The sequence below is a fragment of the Nilaparvata lugens genome, chromosome 6, assembly GCF_014356525.2.
Source record: "Nilaparvata lugens isolate BPH chromosome 6, ASM1435652v1, whole genome shotgun sequence".
NCBI classification, from domain to species: Eukaryota; Metazoa; Arthropoda; class Insecta; order Hemiptera; family Delphacidae; genus Nilaparvata; species Nilaparvata lugens.
The window spans coordinates 61,761,206-61,788,270 of NC_052509.1; the positions used below are offsets into that span (position 1 = coordinate 61,761,206).

The 27,065-nt window shown below is 35.8% G+C and overlaps 1 protein-coding gene across 2 annotated transcripts in view; it reads right to left on the bottom strand.

Annotated features, from left to right (window-relative positions):
* The window catches only part of LOC111044005 (inhibitory POU protein), a 115,611-nt gene that overhangs the window by 19,496 nt on the left and 69,050 nt on the right, over positions 1–27,065 (bottom strand). For both annotated transcript variants that reach the window (XM_039431605.1, XM_039431604.1), the window contains exon 3: positions 16,806–16,880. In XM_039431605.1, the coding sequence (XP_039287539.1) occupies positions 16,806–16,880 (75 nt within the window). The remainder of the gene's footprint in view (positions 1–16,805; positions 16,881–27,065) is intronic.

Sequence of the window (27,065 nt, forward strand, 5' to 3'; positions counted from 1 at the left end):
TACGCTCTCAAAGTACAGTACCTATATTCATTGAGGCTACCGTTACTAGAATAAACAGTACATAACTAGAGTTAAAAGTGTGATAACTGGAATCTCTTGTTAGTGGTTAGAGCATTACTACGATGGAAGAGTTTTCAAATTACTATAGAAATCTTATTATATTAAAGCTTCAAAAGACGAAAAATTCACAGCCAATACGGCTTCTTAGTCTCTTTTATTCAATATGAATAACTACCACAATATCAACTTCTCAACTACACAAGAAGAGACTATGGAAATTATTGCTTTCGCGGATCATAATGTTAACAATTTGTCTTTTTTCCTATAGGACTACTTTTGAATAATAAAAATAGAAATCCAAGTACCCTTTTTAAAATTGTTCAGTCATAACATGTACTGGCTTAGATTACTTAGTTTTCTATTCTTATTCACATGTTAACAGTTTATTTTGAAGTTATATCATTTTTACTTTCCTTGCCCTATTACCATAGGTAAGGAAAGTATTGCTTTCCGAAAAAAATTTGAGGTACCCCAATTTTTTAAATTTCTATACGTTTCAAGGTCCCCTGAGTCCGAAAAAGTGGTTTTTGGGTATTGGTCTGTATGTGTGTGTGTGTGTATGAGTGAATGTGCGTCTGTGTACACGATATCTCATCTCCCAGTTGACGGAATGACTTGAAATTTGGAACTTAAGGTCCTTTCACTATAAGGATCCGACACGTACAATTTCGATCATATGCAATTCAAGATGGCGGCTAAAATGGCGAAAATGTTGTCAAAAACAGGGTTTTTCGTGATTTTCTCAAAAACGGCTCCAACGATTTTAATCAAATTCATACCTAAAATAGTCATCGATAAGCTCTATCAACTGCCACAAGTCCCATATCTGTGAAAATTTCAGGAGCTCCGCCCCATCAATGCAGATAGATTCCAAATTATCAGGCTTCAGATACAATTGAAACAAAAAAAATCAAGTGGAGTAGATTGAGCATAAAAATCTCTAAAATTAATGTTCAGTAACATTTTCACCTAAAGTTGAAAATAAGCTTTAAATTCGATAAAATGTGATTATTCAATTGCAAATTATAGTTGATTCTATTAAATCATTCTCTATGAAGAGATAGCAGACCTCATGTGTGTCTCCAGCGTTATTGCTCTGTCACCAGCTGGCTCAAATCTTTGAATATTAGACTTGAGATGCGCGGGAACACTAGCGTCAGGTGATCTATTTTCATAACGGCAAGAAAAGTTGTGTAAGTGCGCCACACCAGATTTTTAAAATTTGTTACAATGAATCCTCTATGTTCATATTGTTCCTATTTTGGAAGAAGCATGAATTATTTCAATTCAACTAGATAGATACTTTATTTCTACTATTTTTAATAGCTTTTCTTGAATCAACACACTCACAATATTTCATCTGTGCCCTACTAGTTCTGACTCATTGTTGTTGATAATATTGATATTGATTTGTTTTAAATCGTTAAAGGTAACTCTCATAATTCCGTCTCTTGTCCTTCAATTCCTCTTTATCATTATTTCCGATGTAACACACTTTATCAACTTCAAAACTCATATCTTGTCGAAATTTTGTGAATTTTCAATCAAAGATTTCAGATAAAAAGTAAATTCGTATGGCTTTTGTTGGTGGGGAGTCCCTTGCGGGAAGATCCCACCGCCTGAATATATAATTTTGAGCCGTCAATGGGCCTTACGACTGTCATACTTCAGCCGGGACCGACAGTTTAATGTGCCCATCCGATAACACGGGAGTGATCTGGTTAAAAAACTTTTTGGTAATGAGAGGGTTTGAACCCGGGATCTCTATGCTGCTAGGCAAGCACTCTATCCACTAGACCACGGATCACTCCACACATTTCAGATGTTCTCTAGATTCTACAAAACTAAAATTAACTTGTTCTTTGCCGGTAGTGCCATTAATTTGAATTTGAAAAAAATACCTCATATAACCTTATCTAAATTTGTGAGAGGAATAGGACAAGGTTACCTTATTTTTTCTCTCCCTATCATTTTGATGATATACTTATTGTATGAATTAATTATAAAAAATATTATAACTTTTTATCACAAGCAGTATAGGCTTGAAGAACTAATGAACATGAATATCTATTGAGAACTCTACCATCGAATACCTTTCATTGATTCCTAAGGTGCGTACAGATATACGCGCCGCGAACATGAGCAATTCACTTTTAATCAGGTGATTATATCTATATTCTTACAGAAACGGTAAGATATAGATATAAAAAGCTTGGCATCAGCTGATTAAAAGTGAATTGCTCATGTTCGCGGCGCGTAAATCTGTACGCACCTCTATAAGTCAATCGCGCTCAATTAGAAGCGTTCTCCCCGTCAAAGCTCAGAGTCGACTAAGCTCTTTGCAAAGAATAATGGCCGACCAGATTCAATTTTGGTCGAGCACGATTGCCAAGTGATTGTTGAAATTGCGCAATTTCAACTATAACTGGCAAATCGCACTTGATCAATAATTATAATTAACCAGATTCGAACCGCCGATAGCTGGCCAATCGCCGCGAAGCACAATCGAGGGGTCCCTAAACCGAACAAAAGACCCCAAATTCACCGCCAGTTGATTACTCCCACTCAGGAGCTGAGTGCTAAATTTTCTACAAAATACGGGGAAGCTTCCACCATTTGCAAAACAGTTTTGAATAGATATTCAAGTCCTTAATTACTCACCCATATCGTATCATTCAGAATTATCTAGAAGATACAAACACTTTACACAAACAACTAAAGTTGGGTTCACACCAAAGTTAGTAACAAAATGTTAATAACTCAATCCTTATAAATTCTATTAGATTGAACGGAACTTGACATACACATAAATGTTCATCATGTGTATGATAAGTTATGTTTAATAGCATCTTAATACGTGTAAAGGAAGTTATATAAAATAATGAAAAACAGATTATATCATCCACAATTATACAATAGTTTGAATAGAAATGTAGATAAGAATGTGATGATAGAATACATAAATAAGAATGTATTCTGTGCCAAAGAAGATAATAGATAAGATAATTTTGAATAAAATTTAGAATTTAGAAATAGGCCGACACATTTAGAAAATACCTGAGTCTATACCTAATTCATGCAGGTGAACGGGCTAGAGTCAAGAAAACTTCAATTAATCTTGCCATGCCTGATTTAATAGGTTTATACTATAGAATAACACTACAATTGAAATAATTGAAAAATACAAACAGTTTCAATAAACATTGGCAACTAAAATCGAACAACAGAAACAACAATATCATGTTACTTTGTTGACATTCTTCATCTGATTCGGGGGCGCATTACTATCCCCGTTTAGATAGCAATACGTCACAAAACCAAACAAGATCAGTCATAAAATAACCAATCAATTTCAACATGAATTACTCAAGAAAGAAAAACCCGTTGAACCCAAATTTCGTCGATAGTAACCCATATAACCCATTTCATAATAATTTTGAATCCCCACCTTTTATTGACATTCTCGAATGAACCTTTGTTTCACTACACTGCACTTTCGTTGGTTTGTACGTTGCTTTATCGTCGGGGTTACAGTACCTTGTTTTTGGCGGTGAGCTTTTACCGGTTGAATTTGGCTTGACGGCGACGTCCTCTCACGTCCCTAGACCTGTCGTCTGAACGGGTGTCTTGAAGCGGTGTTACATAAAGTTGCGGAACCAAAGGGGTGGTAGTACAAGAAGTTGGTTTGGGGACACACATGAACCGCTTAGCGGTTATTTGAAGAAACAATTATTCGTACATGATGAAGAAACACAATTAAACCTTTCAGGACATGGCACGACTAGTAAATTTAAACATTAATAAAAAATAAAACTAGCTCCTACATTAACTAATGAAAAAAACTTGTAAACCTGCCCAAAAAGGGCGAAACATAGTGACTACATCTTTACTCTCGTAGTGCTCCTAGCAAAGTGTCTTCCGGAACGTAATCTGGTCTCTCGACTCGGGAATCCCCACTACTGTATTTAGAAACAGGTCTCCTATTGGGCGAATGGAATCAATTTGACCAATCGTCGCGTGGCTTCTACAGCCTTTGGACCAAATAGTAACTGCCAAATCGGTAGTTTGTTATAATTTCAATGCTTGCTGTTTTCCAACTTATCGCATTTTATGTCGCGACAAGAAGGCTAAGTTTTAGAGATAATTCCATAATCTACATTCTCGACGACTCGGAGCCACAATTTTAAATATCTATCATGGGAAACTCGAAGTCATGGCCGTTCATAATAGAGAGAGAAAATAATTTATTTCGCTAACTCACTTACAATAATGGCTCTAGTCTATTGCGTATTAAATTTACTATTATAACTTGGGAAAAGGCCTGAATTAAAGACAGTGCCCGGCACAATTCCATTCGGAAGTTACAACAAGAAGCATGGACAATTTTATAAATTACTAGCCATCAGGCTTGCTTCGCTCGCCATATCCGTCAAGCAAGGGGGCTCCGCCCCCTGGACCCCCGACTGGATCGTCCGAAAATGAGATCAGCGGGCTCGCTTCGCTCGTCTGCATGTAGAACTCAGCGGAATCTCTGTACCGAATTTGAACGTATTATGTCAATTTGATCTCGAAAAACACCTGTTACTATATCGGCGTATCTTTGGCGAACAAAATTCTCCCACCTCAGCTAAACCTGTGTACTGATTTTTTTTTAATATATTTCCATCAATTATTGAAAAATATGAGGAAACGCAGAGAAGCTGAGAAAATGCTAATTTTGGCTAACTGGATAGATTGGTATTTAGGAGGTCCTGGATAAATGCATTTCAATCTTCAACTTGGTGCCAACCCAACAAAGTCAACTCAACTTAATGCCAACCTGACAAAAATTTTAATTTAGTTACCAGAACAACTGTTTCGAAGAGGTACTCTCTCTAGATTATAGTTCTATATTAACAAATGGTATGGACATTTCAATTATAATTTTAAGATATTGGAATAAGAAGAGTATACATACTAAAATAACTTTAAATCCTTAAAAACTACCCTTAGAGTTAAAATATCGCCAAAAGATTTCTTAGTGCGCCTCTAAAGGGCCAACTGAACCTACAAAATTTGAACGTTTTTGGTCCAATAGATTTTTAGTTCTGCGAGTGAGTGAGTGAGTGAGTCAGTCAGTCAGTGAGTGAGTGCCATTTCGCTTTTATATATAGATAGTATAGTAACTTAGGCCTGTTGAGCCCCGCACACACACACACACATCGATTTTTGTTCGTACGATATTTTGCCGTCCTTATGAATTCTACCAGATTAAACGGAACTTGATACACATAAGCTGTTCAATCCAATGTACCTAGAGTACAATGTATTCTAGGTACCTTGATTTAGTCTATATCTTGTTTAATCTAAGATATAAAATGAAGGCGAAAATCGTACGTAGGCTACGATAATAGATGTGTAGCTGGCTTTACATAGCCTATACTATAATACAGAATAGGATCCTTGGAGAATTCAATGTCACTTTTTGTGTAGTTGAGAAGTTGATATTGTGGTAATTATTCATATTGAATGAAAAAGACTATTAAATTGTCAAAAAACCACTGATTTATTGATAATAATTAGAGAGACCGGTTTCGATTATTACACCATTGTCAATCTCTGATAGACTCTACCGCTGTAGTATCAAAAAACCACTGATTTATTGATAATTAGAGAGACCGGTTTCGGTTATTACACCATTCTCTGATCAGAGATCTTTATCAGAGTTTGACAATGGTGTAATAACCGAAACCGGTCTCTCTATTATCAATAAATCAGTGGTTTTTTGATATTACAGCGGTTTCGGTTATTACACATTGTCAATCTCTGATAAATCTTCTTCCAATCATTATTGTTCCTGCTTCTACAATATAGAATGCTATATATTTTTCCTCTCATGGTACTGTATTTTGGTTTGCAATAAATGCATTCAAATGAGTATTTCTAATAGAGAGCCTCTTATATTTCAAATGACAAACGTAGAAACTTGGCTCTAGTGTAATTCACATTATAGAGTCTAAATGATGCACTACTCTTATGAATATTTCCATCGCTTTTTATAGAATACAGAAAATGATTAACAGCCGTAGACAATAGATTCTTCATGAGACAATAGATACATGAGATTTGCAACAACAGATGACTAGTAAAATTTTCTTCTATTGAGTTTAGTTTTTGATTCTTATAGATTTTCCAATATTTTTGAAAAACGTCAATAACTAGAAAACTATTATTTAAATTCTAATTCTGAGAATATCTTAATCTGGTGCTAATTGACCGAGCGAAGTGAGGTCTAAGATTCAATTCGACGGTTAGGCATTTCTCTTAATGTTTATATGTTTATATGTTGCGCATTTACGGCGAAACGCGGTAATAGATTTTCATGAAATTCGACAGGTATGTTCCTTTTTAATTGCGCGTCGACGTATATACAAGGTTTTTGGAAATTTTGCATTTCAAGGATAATATAAAAGGAAAAAGGAGCCTCCTTCATACTAGAGTGGAAATCAGACTATAGAATTATTCATCATAAATCAGCTGACAAGTGATTACACAGATGTGTGGAGAAGCCAGTCTATTGCTGTATTTCCATAAGGTCTATAGTTTCAATCAGGTACTGGTGGATGAGAATACTGCGTGAGGTCTACTGTTCACATAACTACTAGTATTACAGCGTCAATCTCTAGAGCTTTAGACTCTACTGGGGGCAGTAATACTTATGACATTAAGGGCCGATTGCACAGTCAAAGCTTAAACGACATTAAATCAGCTGGTGGTACATACTCAAAATGAAACACATTATAACAAACGAGACTTGATACAGATTTAATCCAGTTTAAATTGAATTTAGTTTAAACTGTAACTGTTCAAGAGCCGTTTGCACAGTGTCAGATTAAACTAAATTTCATCTTAAACTGGATTCAAATCTATATCAAGTATCATTTGTTATGAAGTGATTCATTTTGAGTTCAAGCCAATAGCTGATTGAATCTAGTTTAAGCTTTCACTTTGCAAACGGCCCTATTACTAGTTAGTCAAAATGAGTTCAATTAATAATCACTTAATTAAAAATTTATTTGCTTGATATACCTTATTATAGATAATATTATAATCACTGACCCTTGCTGCACAGTGTTAACTTTGTGGCAAATCACATTGCAAGCAAGGAGGCAAGTTGAATGCAAAGCTGCACAGCTGTGTATTATCATCACAAACCCTCGCTGCATTGTGTTAACTTTGTGGCAAGTCACATTGCAAGCAAGGAGGCAAGTTGAATGCAAAGCTGCACAGCTGTGTATTATCATCACAAACCCTTGCTGTACAGTGTTAACTTTGTGGCAAGTCACATTGCAAGCAAGGAGGCAGGTTGAATGCAAAGTTGCACAGATGTGTATTATCATCACAAACCCATGCTGTTCAGTGTTAACTTTGTGGCAAGTGACATTGCAAGTTGAATACAAAGTTGCACAGCTGTGTATTATCATCACAAACCCTTGCTGCATAGTGTTAACTTTGTGGCAAGTCACATTGCAAGCAAGGAGGCAAGTTGAATGCAAAGTTGCACAGCTGTGTATTATCATCACAAACCCTTGCTGTACAGTGTTAACTTTGTGGCAAGTCACATTGCAAGCAAAGAGGCAAGTTGAATGCAAAGTTGCACAGCTGTGTATTATCATCACAAACCCATGCTGTTCAGTGTTAACCTTGTGGCAAGTGACATTGCAAGTTGAATGCAAAGTTGCACAGCTGTGTATTATCATCACAAACCCTGCTGCACAGTGTTAACTTTGTGGCAAGTCACATTGCAAGCAAGGAGGCAAGTTGAATGCAAAGTTGCACAGCTGTGTACACATAAATACAGTGGCAGCACAGCAGCAATTGAGTGATGTATTGAAGAGGGTCCACCAAACCCAGACCACTGGCCAAGTGGAAGCTATCGACTTGGTCAACAGGCTAGGCATGCATTGGTCCCCCCTTACCCCCTGCACCCCCGGGGAGGCTCCCCTTCATCCCCAAAAATACCCATCCCTGGACATGAATCGATACTGCCCATGGCTATAAAACAGACCACACGGTATGATGCCACTTTCTCAATTCGTCGCACTTTTTCCTGCTATACTATTTTATTGCATCATCATCAACTGGTAGTGTTCTTGTAATTAATCGTTTCTAAATTCCTCTTGGTTTTTAATGTACTTTATTTCCTCTTCTTCTTTTTCCATATTTTTGTTGTTCTTCTTCTTTCTCTTCTTCCTCTTCTTCATCCTTTTTCTTCTTCCAATTCTCCTTCTATTCATTCTTCATTCACTTCTTCATTCACTTTCTCTCCTTCATCTTGTTTGTTCACTTCCTGTTTTCTTTCTTCCTTTCATTTTTATCATTTTTCTCATATCATTGTTATTATTATTTATATCCTTCTTCTTCTTCTTCTCCTTCTTCAAGATTTTCTCTTTCATCTTTTTCTTCAAGATATTCTTTCTTCGTTCACTTCCTTCGTTATTTCTCTTCCACTTACCATTCTATCCACCAATCTCTTTTCGGTGTGTCCTTTATTCCCACTTAATTGCTCCCCTTTAATCATCACTTCTCTCTCCGTCTTTCACATTTTATCTTAATCATCACTTCTCTCTCCGTCTTTCACATTCTATCGCGTTGTGTCTATCCTTTTCTGCTCTTTCTTTCCCTTTCTGTTCTTCTTCTTCTGCTTCTTCATTTTCTTTTTTCTTCTTCATTCCATCTCTTCTTCATTCACTTCCTCCTCCTCTCTTACTCCTTTATATTTCTGGTTCTCGTCCTTTCTCTTATTTTCTATGATCATTATTGCTATTATTTTTCCTCTTATTCTTCTTTTTCTTCTTTTTCTTATTTTTGCTCTTCTTTTTATTATTATTGTTGTTTTTGTTTTTTCCAACTACTTCTTCTTCTTCTTCTTCTTCTTCTTCTTCCTTTTCCTTCTTCACGCTGCATATTTTTCTTTTCTAAACATACCTACCCTAAATAAACCTTCACTACTTCTCTCTCCTTCTAACAACCATCCACCTTTAAATACTTGTGTCTGCATCTTCGTCATTCCGCATCTTCCGTCACTCCCCCTCACTACCTCTCACTCTTTCTTTCTCTATCTCTCTCTTCCTCACTCCCCCCATTCTCGCCACTGCTAACCCCTCCTTCAACTAGCCTTATTCTTTTTTCGCGTTGCGTCTGTCCTGCTTCCACCACATTAATTATGTTGCATAATGATCCACTGCTCCGTTTCGATTCAGAAATAGAATTGGTTGATTTTTTGAATGAGGCAATCTGAGCTACTTGGTGACAATGATGAACTGATTTTTGTGTCATGCCTAAATTAAGTATCCTCCTTTCTCAAATATAGTACTTTCTTTAAGTTCAATAGCGTGACTACTTTGCATGTATAAAAATCGAAAATGATGAAATTTCAAATCAGTGTTGGTGATGAGCGGTTTTTTTCTTGTGAATCAATCACAACATATTTTACGTTATGTCAGAGGAAGCTTGTTTATGAGATTGTTCTTGTTTGATGATTTATTTTTTTATTTATTTATTTTTTTACAAAGGCAACTTCCTAGAAGTATTTTAAGCCTAGGTGATGATGATGGAATGAATGATAATACAATGAAGGTAGACGGTAGAGTATGGGAGAGAGAGGTTTAAACGGGATAGAACAATTGGACATGATGCATTATTATTTTACCAGGAGTAAAACACTCAAGACCAATGACGCAACCCTTCTGAAAATCCCAAATTTAGTAGGCTACCAGTATACAAGAAAGAAAGAAATTCATTTTCCAATAAAAAAATTAACAATGATGAATTTTTTCTTTTATCTCCCTACATTGACACTCTCTGGGTACACTAACAAGAGTACCTCCAGACATAGAGAAAATATGGCATAAGAAGATATCCCAGGTGTTGTGTATCAAGTTGAGATGATACTGTATCATTTTGTGGTGATACTGTATCATTTATGATGATACCATGGAGAAAAGGTAGCATAAGAAAATATCCCATGATGTTGTGTATCAAGTTGAGATGATACTGTATCATTTTGTGGTGATACTGTATCATTTATGATGATACCATGGAGAAAAGGTAGCACAAGAGGATATCTCATGGTATAGGCACGTTTCGGTAGTTTATGTTACGAATTTAGTAAAGTGAAATCATAACCCTATTTTGGACTTTTAAAATGTTATCTAAATTTGGGAGAGAGATAGTACAAGGAGTATCCTTAGTTTTTCTCTCCCAATCAGTGTTTCTTTGTAAAAAATATAAATAAATAAATAAATAAATAAAAATTCAAGCCGGTTACTGTAGACTGCTGTTTATTCTTACTGTTTTGGCCGGGTGAGAGTGAAAGAAACTACCAGCGAGAGACTACCAGTGTCACATAGCTTCACGAAAAATAGCTACTAAGACTATCGGCTTGAGTTAACAATGAAATTTGGATCATGAACGCCCTGTACAATATTAAATCGGGTTTAATATGGTATAATAATTAAATAAATTGAATAAATAATATTGGATGTAGTATCATTCTCTCAGTTCAATAGCGTGACTACTGATGTGTCAAGCTCAAGAATTTTGAAATTTCAAATCAGTGTATATACCATTATCTTCTTATGCTACTTTTTTCTATGCTCCATATAATAACACCCTACATCCATTCCACCATATCGAAATAAAGATGGAGCAGATTGTGAACCATTTTGTTTTATACAGAACCATTCACGGGTGGCATCTGAGGATGATGAAAATTATGATAAGGGTTGCAAAAAATAAGCCTAAGAGCTTTCCAACCCTAAGGAGCTGCCTGAGTTAGACTGTCACCCTTCTTGTAAGGGTCTCCTTGGAAGGGCTTTCAGCGGAGACAAATGTCGGGAGGTGAGTTGAAAAGAGGCAGAGAGAGAGAGAGAGAGAAACTTAGAGGGAGATGTATGTGTATGTTTATGCGAGCCTATTCCATCTTGAACCAACAAGACATTTCAGCCAAGATTTTACATATGGAGGGGTCATGTAGTACATGGGAAATGTACAATAAGAGGTCCCCTTTATGAATACTAGGTTCCTCCCCTGCAGTTTCCATTTTATTCTTGTAGCTACTCCTTGCGTGTGTGCATTCTCTCCCTCATCTTTCAACCCCTAGAGTCGTCTCACTCCTTCTCTCTCTATCTCACTCTCTCTTATTTCCATAAGATCCACCCTCAGCTTTCTTCTGTGAACCCTCTTTCAGATCTCCTCCTGTACTTTCTTCAGCTTTTTTTTTCGCGAGTGACGTTTTACTTGATCGAGATTGACAGTGAAGGATCTTGTAGTCACTTACAAATCTCATTCTGACTTTTAAACGGCAGCAATATTTAAAGTGATTTCATTATCCGGTGAGAGCTTACCATTCGTGCCCTTCGACTGCGTTCAGCAGGTTGGGAAGACTTCCTGACTTTGCTTTTATTGCTTACTTTTTGTCATTTTTACTCTTCAGAATAACATATATTCAAATTTAAATTCATTTTTTTAATCAAACAATTACAATTACAAAGAAATAGTATACAACACAATAAAATATATTCAGAAAACTTCTTCATAAACATATTAACATTTTTCCAATGATTCAAAATCCAATTTAATATTATCCATTTACCGATTGTAACGCTACTTCTAGAATTATAACGATCTACTTCTATATTCTAATATAAATCAGTATTTGGAGTAACTAAAAAATTGCCAGAATACTAATCTCGTAATAATTTTCTCATCATATCCCATTTCCCTTCTCAACAATTCTCACATCATAATTTCCTGCAATTGAAAATTCTCAAAAAAACATCCATTGTTATGGGAATCATCTTATTCCATGTCCATATTTTGATCAGAATTTGATATTCTTGTGCACCTCCCATTGCTTCCATTTGGCGCTACATCTATTATTTTTTCGACTTGACCTGTCTTTTGTTATAATTGATTCGATGTTTGAGAAGATTTATATGGATTGATTGGTCTTAAAAATGAAATAATTATCCAGTATAGCAAGGCGATTCAAGGCAGTTATAACTCGTGAAGGAATCTTGTAAAGTTGTGGAGGAATCTTAATTAAAAAGTGTGAATACAATTATATTGGACAGATTATTTTTGTAGCCATACACACATTTGTTCTCCAAAATGTTTTCATGAATGCCAACTATCTGAGAAATAGAATCAATGAAGCCCCTCCATAGAACTAATTATCTATGAAATAAGTCTATGGAATCCCACAAACAAGAAATCATCATATTCTCATCTGTAACTATATTCTGCTAGACGCTCCACCCGTTTCCCCGATGTAAATTCCTTTACAATCTTTTTATATGAGAAACTTTATTTTCCTATTGTTTTCGTTTCATTCTCTCAATATACAAACATAAAATTTCTTCGACTGAGTCACTTTCAATGTTGTAGAACCGTTCCTTAATGAAATAAAAACACACATATATTGTCAAATTCTACACAGTTTAGAATTGTGTGTAGAATTTGACAACATATTTGTGTTTTTCCAACATTTATCTAACAATTATCATAACATTTCTAATGAATTTGACCACTAATGAGATTAAATTAAGATCTAAAACTGTTTCAAGATTGTTGAAGCTTTACAATATAATCATTGCATTGAAACTGCATCCATGCATCTAATACAAGTGTATCAGATCCATAAAGGGCAGTTAAAATTGCACCATATCATACGTTACCTCGTTTCTTATGATATCAAAGTTTCAAGATTGGAGGAGCTTTACAACAAACTCATTGCATTGGAACTGCATCCATGCATTGACCACAAGTGCATCAGACTGCAAGTGCACCATATCATTCTCCATCTCATTTCTCAAAATATCATCCTAGTTTTTCCATTCTTACAAAATGAGTACAGCATTGAAAAGATACATCTTCGATCTGATAGGCGTCATTGTCCCCTTGAAGCAGAAGATAAGAAAAAGAAAGAATTGTACGCTGCATCCCCACTCACACTCACACACATACACATACACATACACATACACATACACAAAGTAGTAAGCAAACTTGGATGAATGGCCTGGAGGGATGGCTGTTTGCGAGGGGAGGGGATGATGATGCTCTTGTGAGTTTCACTCCTTACTGTCAGTCCTTCACACACACATCATCAATGATCCCCATTCTACCAATGCTGACAGGATATACTGAATCTCTTTAGAGTGTGTATACGGAAATAGGAAAGATCTCCAGGGGGTGGGGGGAGTTGTGGCTCTCCCTCTTACTGGAAAAAGGAGTTCAAGGGTGAGAGGGTAGTTGAGTAAGGGTGGGGGTAGAATGGTCTTGACTGGTTGCAATATTTATGAGACGCTTCCACCCCGTGAAAAGACTCTGCCACTGCATCTAAAGCCTGACTGCAGGGTCCTTCCTTGCCTTGTCATGACTGCATGCTGCAAGCGAATGTATTTGTTCCAGTCGCGAATGAAAATAATGTTGTTTTCCCCTTTTTTTGCTTCACTCATGAATGAGGAAAATAATGATATTTTGCAACAATTGAATATGATGCAATATGTGTGAATGATTGTAGTGATCTAGTTGATCTGTTGTCCAGTTTTCAGTGTGTGTGTGTGTGTGGTGTGTGTGTGTGTGTGTGTGTGTGTGTGTGTGTGTGTGTATGAGTGTATGTGCGTCTGTCTACACGATATCTCATCTCCCAATTAACGGAATGACTTGAAATTTGGAACTTAAGGTCCTTTCACTATAAGGATCCGACACGAACAATTTCGATCAAATGCAATTCAAGATGGCGGCTAAAATGGCGAAAATGTTGTCAAAAACAGGGTTTTTCGTGATTTTCTCGGAAACGGCTCCATCGATTTTGATCAAATAAGCTTTAGATTCGAGAAAATGTGATTATTCAATTGCAAATTATTGTTGATTCTATTAAATAATTCACTATGAAGAGATAGTAGACCTCATGTGTGTCTCCAGCGTTATTGCCCTGTCACCAGCTGGCTCAAATCTTTGAATAGTAGAGATGTGATGCGCGGGAACACTAGCGTCAGGTGATCAATTTTCATAACGGCAAGGAAAGTGGTGTGAGTGCGCCACACCAGATTTTTTCGGAAAGCAATACTTTCCTTACCTATGGTAATAGGGCAAGGAAAGTAAAAAGCTTGGCATCAGCTGATTAAAACGAATTGCTCATGTTCGCGGCGCGTACATCTGTACGCACCTTTACTCATTCACAAACCCCTTCATCTCTACACTCTTTCAATCCAGCTCTCCCTATCCTAATTATCTACTCCTAATATCCATCATCCATGGTATTTAACTGGTTTCGCGTATCCTCACACTCTCACACGCAAATCAGGGACACAAAATTACTCACACACACAAATACATATTTACGAATACGCTCACACACAGATGCCTTCAAATGCATGAATTCACATACTCTCTAACCACTCTCACGAAGACATACTCACTCTACCACTCTCACACACGGACACATATCACACGGACACACTCGTCACATACACACTTACAAGTATACACTAATACACTGACAGATTTACTCACACATACATACTCCTGTACACCACTTGTGTGTCTATACTACACATTTACAGATACACACACATTACTCACACATACTGGCTGCAAATACTCTTGTACACACTAATACACACACACACACACAACACACACACACACACACACACACACACACACACATTTACTCACACATTCTGACTCCAAATACTCTTGTACACACTAATACACAACAGACATATTCACTCACACTTACAGACTCCACATACTACTGTGTGTCTATACTTGCAGTGCCGGTTAAAGTGGGTTCGAAATTCGAATTAAAAGGCGCCCGAGAGGGAGCAAGACGGAGAGTGAGCTGAAGTAAGACAAAGATATTTGGATAGAGTGATAGAGTCCCGATGAAGCGGCGAATACTTAGTGGCAATGGAGGGGAGGTGATGAAGAGGAGGTGAGGGGAGATCGGTTAGGCGGGAAGCTTTAAAACCGCCCATAGCTCGCTGAATAATATATGAAGCTTTAGAATCATCAGCCGCGTCATTATCATCAGTGGCGTCAATCCACCACGTGGTTGTTATCATCATCATCGTCATGATCGTCATCATCGGCATGAGAAACGTGTGACGCTGACGCTGGGGCAGGCCTACCAACCGTTAATGACGGCTGTTGTACTCTTCAACTTCATCCTTATCTTCCTCGTCCTCTTCCTCCTCTCCTTAATCGTAATCATCATCCTACCCCTTCATCTTCGTCCTCCTCCACAATCTTCTTCTTCTCAATCATCATCATCATCATCATCATCATCTTCTTCTTCTTCTTCTTGTTCTTCTCCTTCCTCTTCTTCTTCTTCTTCTTCTTCTTCTTCTTCTTCTTCTTCTTCTTCTTCTTCTTCTTCTTCCCCCTCATCTTCTTCACCGTGATCCACCTTAGACGTATCTTGTGCTCTATCTGTCCTTCCGTCTGTGCAGGTTGCAAACTCCTGCAATCGAAGAATTGATCTCTCAAACTGCTTGTCGCAGGTCCTTTCACTTTCAAGTTTCATTCATCAAGGACCTCCTCATTTTCTATCCTTCTTGTTCTTCCTACTCGGATTGTTTTGTAGATGATTCTCACTCACTTATACACTTTTTTCTCCTTCTCCTAAAGTCTGTGAACACCATAACTCCATTCCTAATTAACCGATTGACTTGAAATTTTAAACTTAAGGTCCTTCTACCATGAGGATCCGACAATAAGAAATTCAATAAAATTCAATTCAAGATGGCGGGAAAAATGGCGGATAATTACTAAAAAACCATGTTTTTCACGGTTTTCTCGAAAACGGCTCTAACGATTTTCTTCAAATTCATATCATGGATAGCTATTTATATGCCCTATCAACTGACATGAGTCTTATTTCTGGGAAAATTGCAGGAGCTTGACAAAAATGGCGGATAATTACTAAAAAACCATGTTTTTCACGGTTTTCTCGAAAATGGCTCTAAGGATTTTCTTCAAATTTATATCATGGATAGCTATTCATAAGCCTTATCAACTGACATGAGTCTCATTTCTGGGTAAATTGCAGGGGCTCCTTAATATTCTTAAGAAAAATGGTGGATGATTACTAAAAAACCATGTTTTTCACGATTTTCACAAAAATAACTTGACCGATTTTTTCCAAATTCATACCCTGTATAGTTATTTATCAGCTCTATCAACTGGCATGAGTCTCCTTTCTGGGAAACCAATGGGGGGTCCACCCCATCCTTGAGAAATAGACTTAGACTAGTAACCTCCTTCTCGTGCATGAGGTAGGTAGGTAGCGCAGTTCATAAAAAGAACACATAGTCGAGATATTTCATCTGTAGAACAGCTGTTTTAACGACTTTAAGAAAATGACGACTAAAAAATTCATCGAATTTCACAATTCACACAAATAAAAAGTTCTCTGAAAACAATTATATATACACATATACAGAAGTCTGATCGTAGTTTCAAATATGAGCAAGGAAAGTTGTGTGAGTGCACCACACCAGATTTTTCTTTTGAATTGGAATCATATTTTATCCACATTCCAAAATAGATTGAACTGCCGAGCAAAACCTACAAACAAGTTCACATAGTACAGCATACACAATCGTTGAAATTTCACAGAAGATTATCAGAGGTATACAATGTATCATGCTTTTCAAATAGGATATTATGAGGTTATTGTGAGCTGAACCTACATTATTGTGTCGGACATTGTGTCTTTGAGACCAACTGTTGCAGACTATTGAGGAGGCATCATCCAGGATTCGACTCTGCAACCAAAAAATACAGAAATGTCAATGCTGCCAATCATCAACTGCAACTTCATGAACGACACTTTGAAATCATGATTATTTTCAATAAACATCCGAAACATCAGCGAAATTTCGAGACGGTCGCTCGCTATCTGTGAAACAATCTAAAGATTCTGGTTATCTTTCAATTTTTACTTTCCTTGCCCTATTACCATAGGTAAGGAAAGTATTGCTTTCAGAAAAAAATTAAGGTACCCAAATTTCCAAATTTCTATACGTTTCAAGGTCCCCTGAGTCCAAAAAAGTGGTTTTTTGGTATTGGTCTGTAGTGTGTGTGTGTGTGTGTGTGTGTGTGGTGTGTGTGTTGTGTGGTGGTGTGTGTGTGTGTGTGTGTGTGTGTGTGTGTGTGGTGTGTGTGTGTGTGTGGTGTGTGTGTGTGGTGTGTGTGTGTGTGGTGTGTGTGGTGTGTGTGTGTGTGTGTGTGTGTGTGTGTGTGTGTGTGTGTGTGTGTGGTGTGTGTGTGTGTGTGTGTGTATGAGTGTATGTGCGTCTGTGTACACGATATCTCATCTCCCAATTAACGGAATGACTTGAAATTTTGAACTTAAGGTCCTTACACTATAAGGATCCGACTCGAACAATTTCGATCAAATGCAATTCAAGATGGCGGCTAAAATGGCGAAAATGTTGTCAAAAACAGGGGTTTTCGCGATTTTCTCGAAAACGGCTCCAACGGTTTTGATTAAATTTATACCTAAAATAGTGATTGGAAAGCTCTGCCACAAGTCTCATACCTGTAAAAATTTCAGGAGCTCCACCCCATCGATGCAAAGTTTGATTTTAGACTACCAATTATCAGGCTTCAGATATAATTTAAACAAAAAATCCGATTGAGCATGAAAATCTCTACAATTAATGTTCAGTAGCATTTTCACCTAAAATTGAGAATAAGCTAAAAATTCGAGAAAATATTATTATTTAATTGCAAACTGTTGGCAACTGTTGATTCTATTAAATCATTCACTATGTAGAGATAGCAGACCTCGTGTTTCTACAGCGTTATTGTCCTGTCACCAGCTGGCTCAGATCTTTGAGTAGACTTGAGATGCGCGGATACACTAGCGTCAGGTGATCAATTTTCATAACGGCAAGGAAAGTTGTGTGAGTGCGCCACACCAGATTTTTTTTTATTGGAAGTTGATAAAAACATCAATAGGTTATAAGATCAATCTATAATATAATGAAGGAAATAATTGGCTCATAAACGTGCGGGATAGGAAATTACTAATCACTCATCCTCACGGCTGAACTACTTGACTAATATTGACTTGAAAGTTTTCATATAGATTCTTAATTGAGCGAGGATGGTTATAGGCCTATTTTAATTTATTTAAGATTTCAGTAGTAGTCAAACTTACAGTTTGTCAAGTTTTCAATAATTAGTCTCTCGCACTGATTAATTGGAAATTTTGCATATGTATTCTCAAATTACAAAATTTGGTTATAGGCCTATTTTAATTTCTTCAAGGTTTCAATAGTCGAATTTCCAGTTTGTAAAGTTTGAAATCAGACTCTTGCGTGGCACGGGTTACCTGCTAGTCGGAAATAAATTCGGGAGAGAAAAAGTACAAGGTATCCTTATTTCTTTTCTCCCAATCATGTCAATGATGTGCTTCTCTGTGAAAATGAAAAATAATCGAAATTTAGTTTTGAGGGTTGTAACCAACCCATTCCATATTGTTCAGTAGTTTATCACAATGTTTTTCATTCACTCATCCCACTTATTAATCTCTACTCTCTCAACTTTTTAATAGCGTGATCACAATATAGGAACGAGGAAAATAAGATCGTTCTATCTCTCTCCAATGAATGTTATTATCTCTCCATGTTATTTCAATTATCCACTGCATACTGCTGTATATTACTGAAAGTTGATAACCCTGATCTACTTTCAGCCTACTTCATTTTATTAATCAATTATTTGATCTTATCTACCTATATAATTATTCTACTTTATCAATTTTCTGTTTTTTTTTCTCTTTAATATTCATATTGATTAAAACTTTTACAATATTTCCATTAATAAATAAATCCTTAGTTTAAATAACGAAATTAACGTTTTGGTAGAGAGTTAGTGGGGAGGATATTTTTAATATTCTTTCCGAAGAATGGACATTGATGTGTCCAAAGCTCCGCCAATTTATGTAGATGCATAACAATATGATTATTATCTATAGTTATTATATTACAAATAGCTTTCTCATATCATATACAGTTCAATAATTATTTTCTTAGTCTATATTATGTAAATTCATCTATAATTTTGCTGTATTGTAAGTTATTGTATATAAGTGTATAAGCCAGTATATATTGTAATCTACATAAATAAAGTACTCAATCAATCAATCAATCAATGAAGTTACTTGACAGGTAAGTGTGATGTCAGTACATGAAGCTGTAATGCTGCTCGAATTATTGGGAAATGTTGAGAAAATTTAACGATCAAAAAATGAACGAAGTATGATAAATAAAGATGCATCATCAAAGACCAATCAAGAGTCAATCACTAAATCAATCAAAATTATTTGATTTAAAATAATTCCATAAGGAAGTTCAATGAGTGTGAGAAGTGATTCAATGAGAGGCTTAGTTATGATAACTTTGTTATAATCACGAGAAAACTGAGAAAGCAAATTCCAAGAATTAAGGAAGCTCAATTCATTCTGGTAAAACCAGAATAGAATTATGAGAAGACCAGGAAAGGTACGGCATTAATCTTCTCAAACTGCGATTGAAAGTAATCTATGCAAAGCTGCTGGAATTTCAACTGATAGAATCTCAAGAGTTTTATCCAATTTCAAATATTGTATTCTCGTCGCAAAGTAATTCATCTTCAAATATCAATTAATGAAACCAGAGTCTTAACCGAGATATTCATCCCAAAGTAAATTTACTTCGCTTATATGTCGGCTACTTGATTCAAATAAAAACTTTTAGTACCCTTTCATTGAAAACATTAAAATAATTCAACGTTGGGTGAAAACGAAACTAGGCGTTAAAATATTTTAAAGTTCTAATAAAAAGGTACTAAAATTTTTTATATTGTTCTTATTTATTGAATTATCAATTAATGAAACCGGAGTCTCAACCGAGATATTCATTCCAAAGTAAATTTACTTCGTTTATATGTGGGATACTTGATTCAAATAAAAACTTTTAGTACCCTTCAATTAGAAACTTTAAAATATTTTAACGTTGGTGGAAACGAAACTAGTCGTTAAAATATTTCAAAGTTAAGAGTACTAGAAGTTTTTATATTGTTTTTATATTGTTTTTATTTTTCATTCCAAAGTCCTTGATCCAGATTTCAAACTCCTGTGAACATGCTCGGTTCAACCATAGAAAAAATAGCGGTATCTAATTCATTTTAATTCTAAACTCCAATAAACACGCTCGGTTGTACCATAGAAAACATAGCTAATTTTTTTTTTATAAGCTTCATAGTATCTAATTTATTCTGATTCAAATTTTAAACTCCTGTAAACCCGCTCGGTTCAAGCATAGAAAAATTACAGCGGTATCTAATTTATTTTGATTCAAATTTCAAATTTGATTCAGTTTTGTTGAACACACTCGGTTCAACAATAGAAAAATAGATCAGTATATAATTTATTTTTCCTACAGTGACCTTGAAAAGTAGCCATTCCTGCACTGGTTACAAAACACAAAGAATCACTTTTCCGCTCTAGTGCGGGAAAATTTTTTTCTGCACTCCAGATTTGCAACATGGCAAATTCAGGGAATTTTACCCATAATTACCCACTTTTCATATTCAATGGTAACTGTCGGAAAAATTTAATGTGAAATACGTGCGCAAAGTTCCTCTGCTGCACTCAAGAAACCATTCCGGTAAACGTTTCTTTCAGTGCAGCAAACTGTCACTTTGCGCACTAGTTACACAAATAACTATTTTCTGTTCGTCCATTGTCAAAGTATATTATATTTTGCGTTACACTCATTTGATTGGTGACTTTTCAATATTATTGCCGTAGTTACTAAGTTTCATATCAATCAATGCAATTTGACCCTACACTTTGTTTCTCCAAGATACAACTGATACTTTGAATTGAAATCATCGGCGATATCGAGTGAGTATAGAATGTGACATTCTATGTTACATATTACTCAATGTTAAGGTGCGTACAGATATAAGCGCCGCGAACATTAGCAATTCACTTTTAATCAGCTGCCTACATCTGTATTTTTACAGAAACGGTAAGATACAGATATAAAAAGCTTGGCATCAGCTGATTAAAAGTGAATTGCTCATGTTCGCGGCGCGTAAATCTGTACGCACTTTCACATTCTATACTCACTGACGTCATCTTCATCTCATTAAGCGCATGCGCAGTAAGTGACTACTGTCACTCACCACCCCATGACAGCTTGTGTCAATTTAGAGTATAATAGCGATCAAAGGATGGTTTCAGAAGAGGTGCTCCCTCAATGTTGGTGAGGATGACGCTGGAAGGGGAGCGATGAGAGAGAAAGAGAGAGTGTGTGTGTGTGAGAGAGTTTGAAAATTCGGCAAGTGGCAGTCTAGTAGGGAGCCCCTCCCCAGGATGATAGAAGCGGCAGTTTTGACAGGGGAACTTAGCAAGAAGACTTGAAATCTTGTCAATGTCAAAACTTAAACGGATTACTCTGTCGTCTTATTTAAATTCGCTCTTTTGATCTCGTATCGTGTTAAAATCCACTACTGACAAGCCAGGGATGAGTGGTTCGATTTTATCGCAGTTGTGAAAGGCCGCTAATGCTGAGCAACTACTACCAATATGGTTGTAATGGGGGATTGATTGTAGAATAATTACAATAATGTATTAAGTGGATGTGAAATTTTGTTGTCGAGAACTGTTGTGAGGAGGATGAGTGCTGGTAAAATGATTGCGTAGCATTAGTTTGAATAGACCAATAGATGAAATACAAAGGTTGATTTCATGCTCTCTACATAACCTCTGGACTGTTTATTTTAAGGCTGTACAAAGCCTAAAAATAAACTTTCTAATAGTGATATTTTCCAAAGATTTTCTATTCGTATATCATCAAGCTATCAAATTTAAAAAGCTTTCTCAGGAAAACATTCTTTTCCGATCATTACTTTTCGAGATATGAGCGCCTGAAGTTTAAATTTTTGGGACAGAACATTTCGAATTCAGTGAGAGATAAATCCAAGAGATTTAGAGGATTGATTCTTTATGGTATTGTTGATCTAGTAGAAAAATTTCCTGAAAATATCCATTTTTGAGAAAGTTATCAAATTCACTAAAAATTATCAAAAATAATTCTTTGTTGAGTTATTCAAAGTCATTTTTGGTAAATTGAATAACTTTATTTAAAATCTATATTTTCAGAAAATTTCTGTTCAACTAGATCAATAATAGCATGAAGAATGTATCCTCTGAATCTCATGGATTTATCTCTTACTGAATTTGAAATGTTCTGTCCCAAAAATTTAAACTTCAGGCGCTCATATCTCAAAAAGTAATGATCGGAAAAAAATGTTTTCCTGAGAAAACTTTTTCATTTTGATAGCTTGATGATATACGAATCGAAAAACTTTGAAAAATATTACCAGTAGAAAGTTTATGTTTAGCCTTTGCACAGCCTTAAATCAAGGATAAAAACAGTCTTAGGCGAATGCCTGTTGTTTGCATCTGATTTGCATCTATTTTCTATAAAAGGATGGATAAATAAATACTGGGGAAAATTACGAGACTAGAGTGATATTGCTATAGAGAGATTCACTTTCAATTGTGTTCTTTGGTTGGTTGAATGGGATGAATTGAGCTTACTTATAAAGGATGCTGACTTCAAAATGAATCTCACTATAATAGCTGGGTTTGCACCAAAGTAATTAACAAAATGTTAATATCTTAATCCTCATAGATTCTATTAGATTGAACGGAAGTTGATAAACACATATATTCATCATATTGTGTATGATAATTTATGTCCAATCTAATAGGATCTATGAGGATCAAGTTATTAACATTTTGTTAATAACTTTTCTGTAAACGCAGCTTAACTTTACTGAGGTGGATTGAAGGCTTCTTGGAAATTCAGAAATTAAATTCAGAAATTCAGTAACTAACCTAACCTAACCTAACCTAACCTAACCTAACCTAACCTAACCTAACGTAACCTAACCTAACCTAACCTAACCTAACCTAACCTAACCTAACCTAACCTAACCTAACCTAACCCAAACCCAATAATAGGCTGCTAGTTCTGACTAGAGTTGAATCAAACAATGAATCGTTATTGATGAATTCAGTAAGTGATGCATGGTTATGATGGTAGATTCTATCATAATTATGATGCTGAATGCATTGTTGTCCCTGTGCTCAACATCAGACAACTATACATCAAAACATTACTCAGTTATATTAGGAAACATAAAGCAGATCTATTCATCAATATCGAACATAATTATCAAACACGACATAGGAACAACCATGGATATTATATACCTAGATTGATACACGGAACTGAACTCAAATCACCATACTATTTAGCTCAGATTTTATACAGGAATGTTCCAGATATTGTGAGGGAGGCCGAGAGCAGCAGCAATGTGATTTTTAAAAGCTTGTTGATGAAATGGCTCTTCAGCATAGGCTGGATTGGAGCTGAGAGGCTAATTCACTCACCTTACACCTAGGAAGAGTAAATGCATTGGGGAATAACTTTATACATTAATATTTCGAAATGCTAAATTCATTTATACACTCATACCTTACGTTCATCTATTTAGAGTTTCAAAACATAATAGAGGCTTATAAAACAATAAATTACCTCCGGTTTTTGGGTCCTCTTGCTCTCCCACTCTAGATATCAAGCTACACCCAACACTATATTATGTTATCACTTATAATTCACCCTACTGTTATCGGAATCTTAGTTGTGTAATTTTAATTACACATATTGTAATTTATAGTAAATATAATACCATAATTATAACTACTTATTGAATAATACTGCTTGCAGGAACTGTGCCCCAATCTCAGACGCATAGTCTTACTGGGGGGAATTCCACTCAATCAATATGTTCTTTGTACTGTTTTTGTGAAAATGTGATTCTTATTTTGTTGAATATCAAATATAAATATGTACATGTATTGTATGCCAAGTGGAAATAAACGAATTGAAATGAATTGTTATGATGTGATTATGCATAGTTATCGACTCAAGCCAAGTTCGATAAGTTTCTCTCGATTTTTCTACATTATTTCATTTGAATTGTATCATTTTCTTTCCTCAAGAATGGATTCCATTCCAGAACTCACCCATATGATTGTAATATATTACACAATATTCAAGTGAATCATTCATTCACTTTTATGGAGTATGATGTGAAATTTTCTCCAAGATTACCATTTGAGAGGAACGTACACGGAGAATCTTGTCTAAAAATATCACTCTGGATGGTATGGATCTGCAGGTTTTCAGGTCTAATGATTCCATTCTTGACAGTCTAAATCTGCTAGTCTACATGTCTAATGTATATAATTAATGTAATAATTAATTCTAATTATTTTTAATAATAATTAAATAATATAATAAATAATTAAATCTAATGTAATAATTCACTCTAAGGACCGAATTCACCAAGACGAAAACCTAGTTTGAGCGCCAGTCAATCCTAAATAAACAAAAAATCATTTTACAAAACTAATTATGAATTCAAATCATTTGACTTAGAACCAACTGCCGCTCAACCCTAGTTTTTGTTTCTGGTGAATTTGGGCCTAAAATTCTACTCTTGATAGTCCAGATCTGCAGGTCTACAATTCTAATAATATACTCTAGGCAGTCTAGATCCGATTCGATTTGTCTCTCTAAGTGAAGGTCTTCACAAATACAGGTCCAATATACACACTTCCAATATATAATTTATCCATTCATTTACTAGTAGTTCTGTGAACAGTAGACCTCACGCAGTATTCTCATCCACAAGTACCTGATTGAAACTATAGACCTTATATGGAAATACAGCAATACAGGCTTCTCCACACATCTGTGTAATCACTTGTCAGCTGATTCATTATGAATAATTCTATAGTCTGATTTTTACTCTAATATTGACGTATGAAGGAGGCTCCTTTTCCCTTATCCTTGAAATGCAAAATTTCCAAAAAACCTTGTATATACGTCGACGCGCAATTTAAAAAGGATTATTCGAATTATTTCAATTTACCTGTCAAATTTCATGAAAATCTATTACCGCGTTTTGCCGTAAATGCGCAACATATAAACATTTAAACATTAAGAGAAATGCCAAACCGTCGACTTGAATCGTAGACCTCACTTCGCTCGGTCAATTACAAAAACAAGGAAGACTACAGGCATTACACCCAAAACAGCCTTGTAATTACAATATACACAAAATACACAATACACTATACACACTCATCAGAAAATATAAAAATTCAAGTACTTCGAATTTTTATTCCTTGATTAGTTAGAGTAGTCTTCACTAGAACGTTAATACTTTACACACTATATACACACTATATACACACTATATACACACTATATACACACTATATACACACTATATACACACAATATATAGGTCCAATACTCAGTATACAGGTGCAATAATAATCTACAGGTCCTCACTGCTCTATTTGTTGTTAATCTACATAACCTGACGTGGCTGGCATCAGAAGTCTCCCCCATTCAATTCACTGGAACCAGCCCTACCCACCTTATAGCATACACTTGTCCTCCCTTCCTGAAACCACTCCACTCCTGCCTTCAATAAGCGTCACCCTCCCAAAAAATATTGTTTGAAAAATCGACACTCTCAATCGTCTTCCATCCCATTTGCACCAAACTACAACCGCACCGATCCTATCCACCTTACCCTTCAATATAGATAAAGCTGATTTTTATGTGCTCGCAGCTTATGAGATTGACTCGGAACGTGTGTGTTTGAAGGGTGGCTTCCTGTATGAGTGTCAATAAACAAGTGAGAGGGAGGTAGTGTTTTCGAATTATTTCAGAGCTAGCGTTTTGGAATATTATTCTACTAGGATAATATTTATTTTTATGAGTGTGAGTATTTTACTTACTACATGAATTCTGAAAGTATTTTTCTGTGATTATTTTAAGCTGGTGTTTGAGTTCGTGAGGCGAGAAACGGACTTCAGCTGTATAAAGGTGCGTACAGATATAGGCGCCTCCAATACGCACGACCCGCACTCACTCCACGCATGCTCCGCAATCGCTCCGATCATGAACGTTACGGGAGATGTTAGCTCTTCTCGCGTTCCACTCTTGCTCCCCGGTCGATCATCAATCGATCTGCTCGAGTGACGTTCGATTGCGGAGCAGAGCGAAAGTCTGTACACACCTTAAGATACTTCGCTGATTATGTAAGTTTGAGAATATAATATTCAAGATTTGAAATGAAAGAAGTGAGTTATGTTGGTGATTTATGTTTATTCTTCAAATAGAACAACCAGGGCTGGAATTTGAAAATATCATTCCGCTTACAGGAATTAGTTTCTTTCCAGAATTTTTCCTGGAATCATTTTTGACCGAGCGAAGTGAGGTCTAAGATTCAAGTCGACGGTTTTTATTTCTCTTCATGTTTATATTTTTGTTTATATTCATGTTTACAGCGAAACGCAGCAATAGATTTTCATGAAATTTGACAGGTATGTTCCTTTTTGAATTTCGCGTCGACGTATACATACGGTTTTTTGAAATTTTGCATTTTAAGGATAATACAAAAGGAAAAAGGAGCCTCCTTCATACGCCAATATTAGAGTAAAAATCAGACTATAGAATTATTCATCATAAATCAGCTGTCTAGTGGACTATAATACTACCCGTTCAAAAACATCGAGCATCTTGAAAATGTATCTTTCCATCAACGTTAGTAGACAGTTGACTATAATACTACCCGTTCAAAAACATCATACTTTAGAATTAATTATTCATCATAAATCAGCTGTCTAGTGGACTATAATACTACCCGTTCGAAAACATCAAACATCTTGAAAATGTATCTTTCCATCAACGTTGTAGACAGTGTTGCAGCCAGACCTGATAACAGCGCTCACACTCATATTCCAGGACGACACGTCACGGTAAGATAGGACAGAAAGCTGTATGTTTCTTTAGGATTTTTTC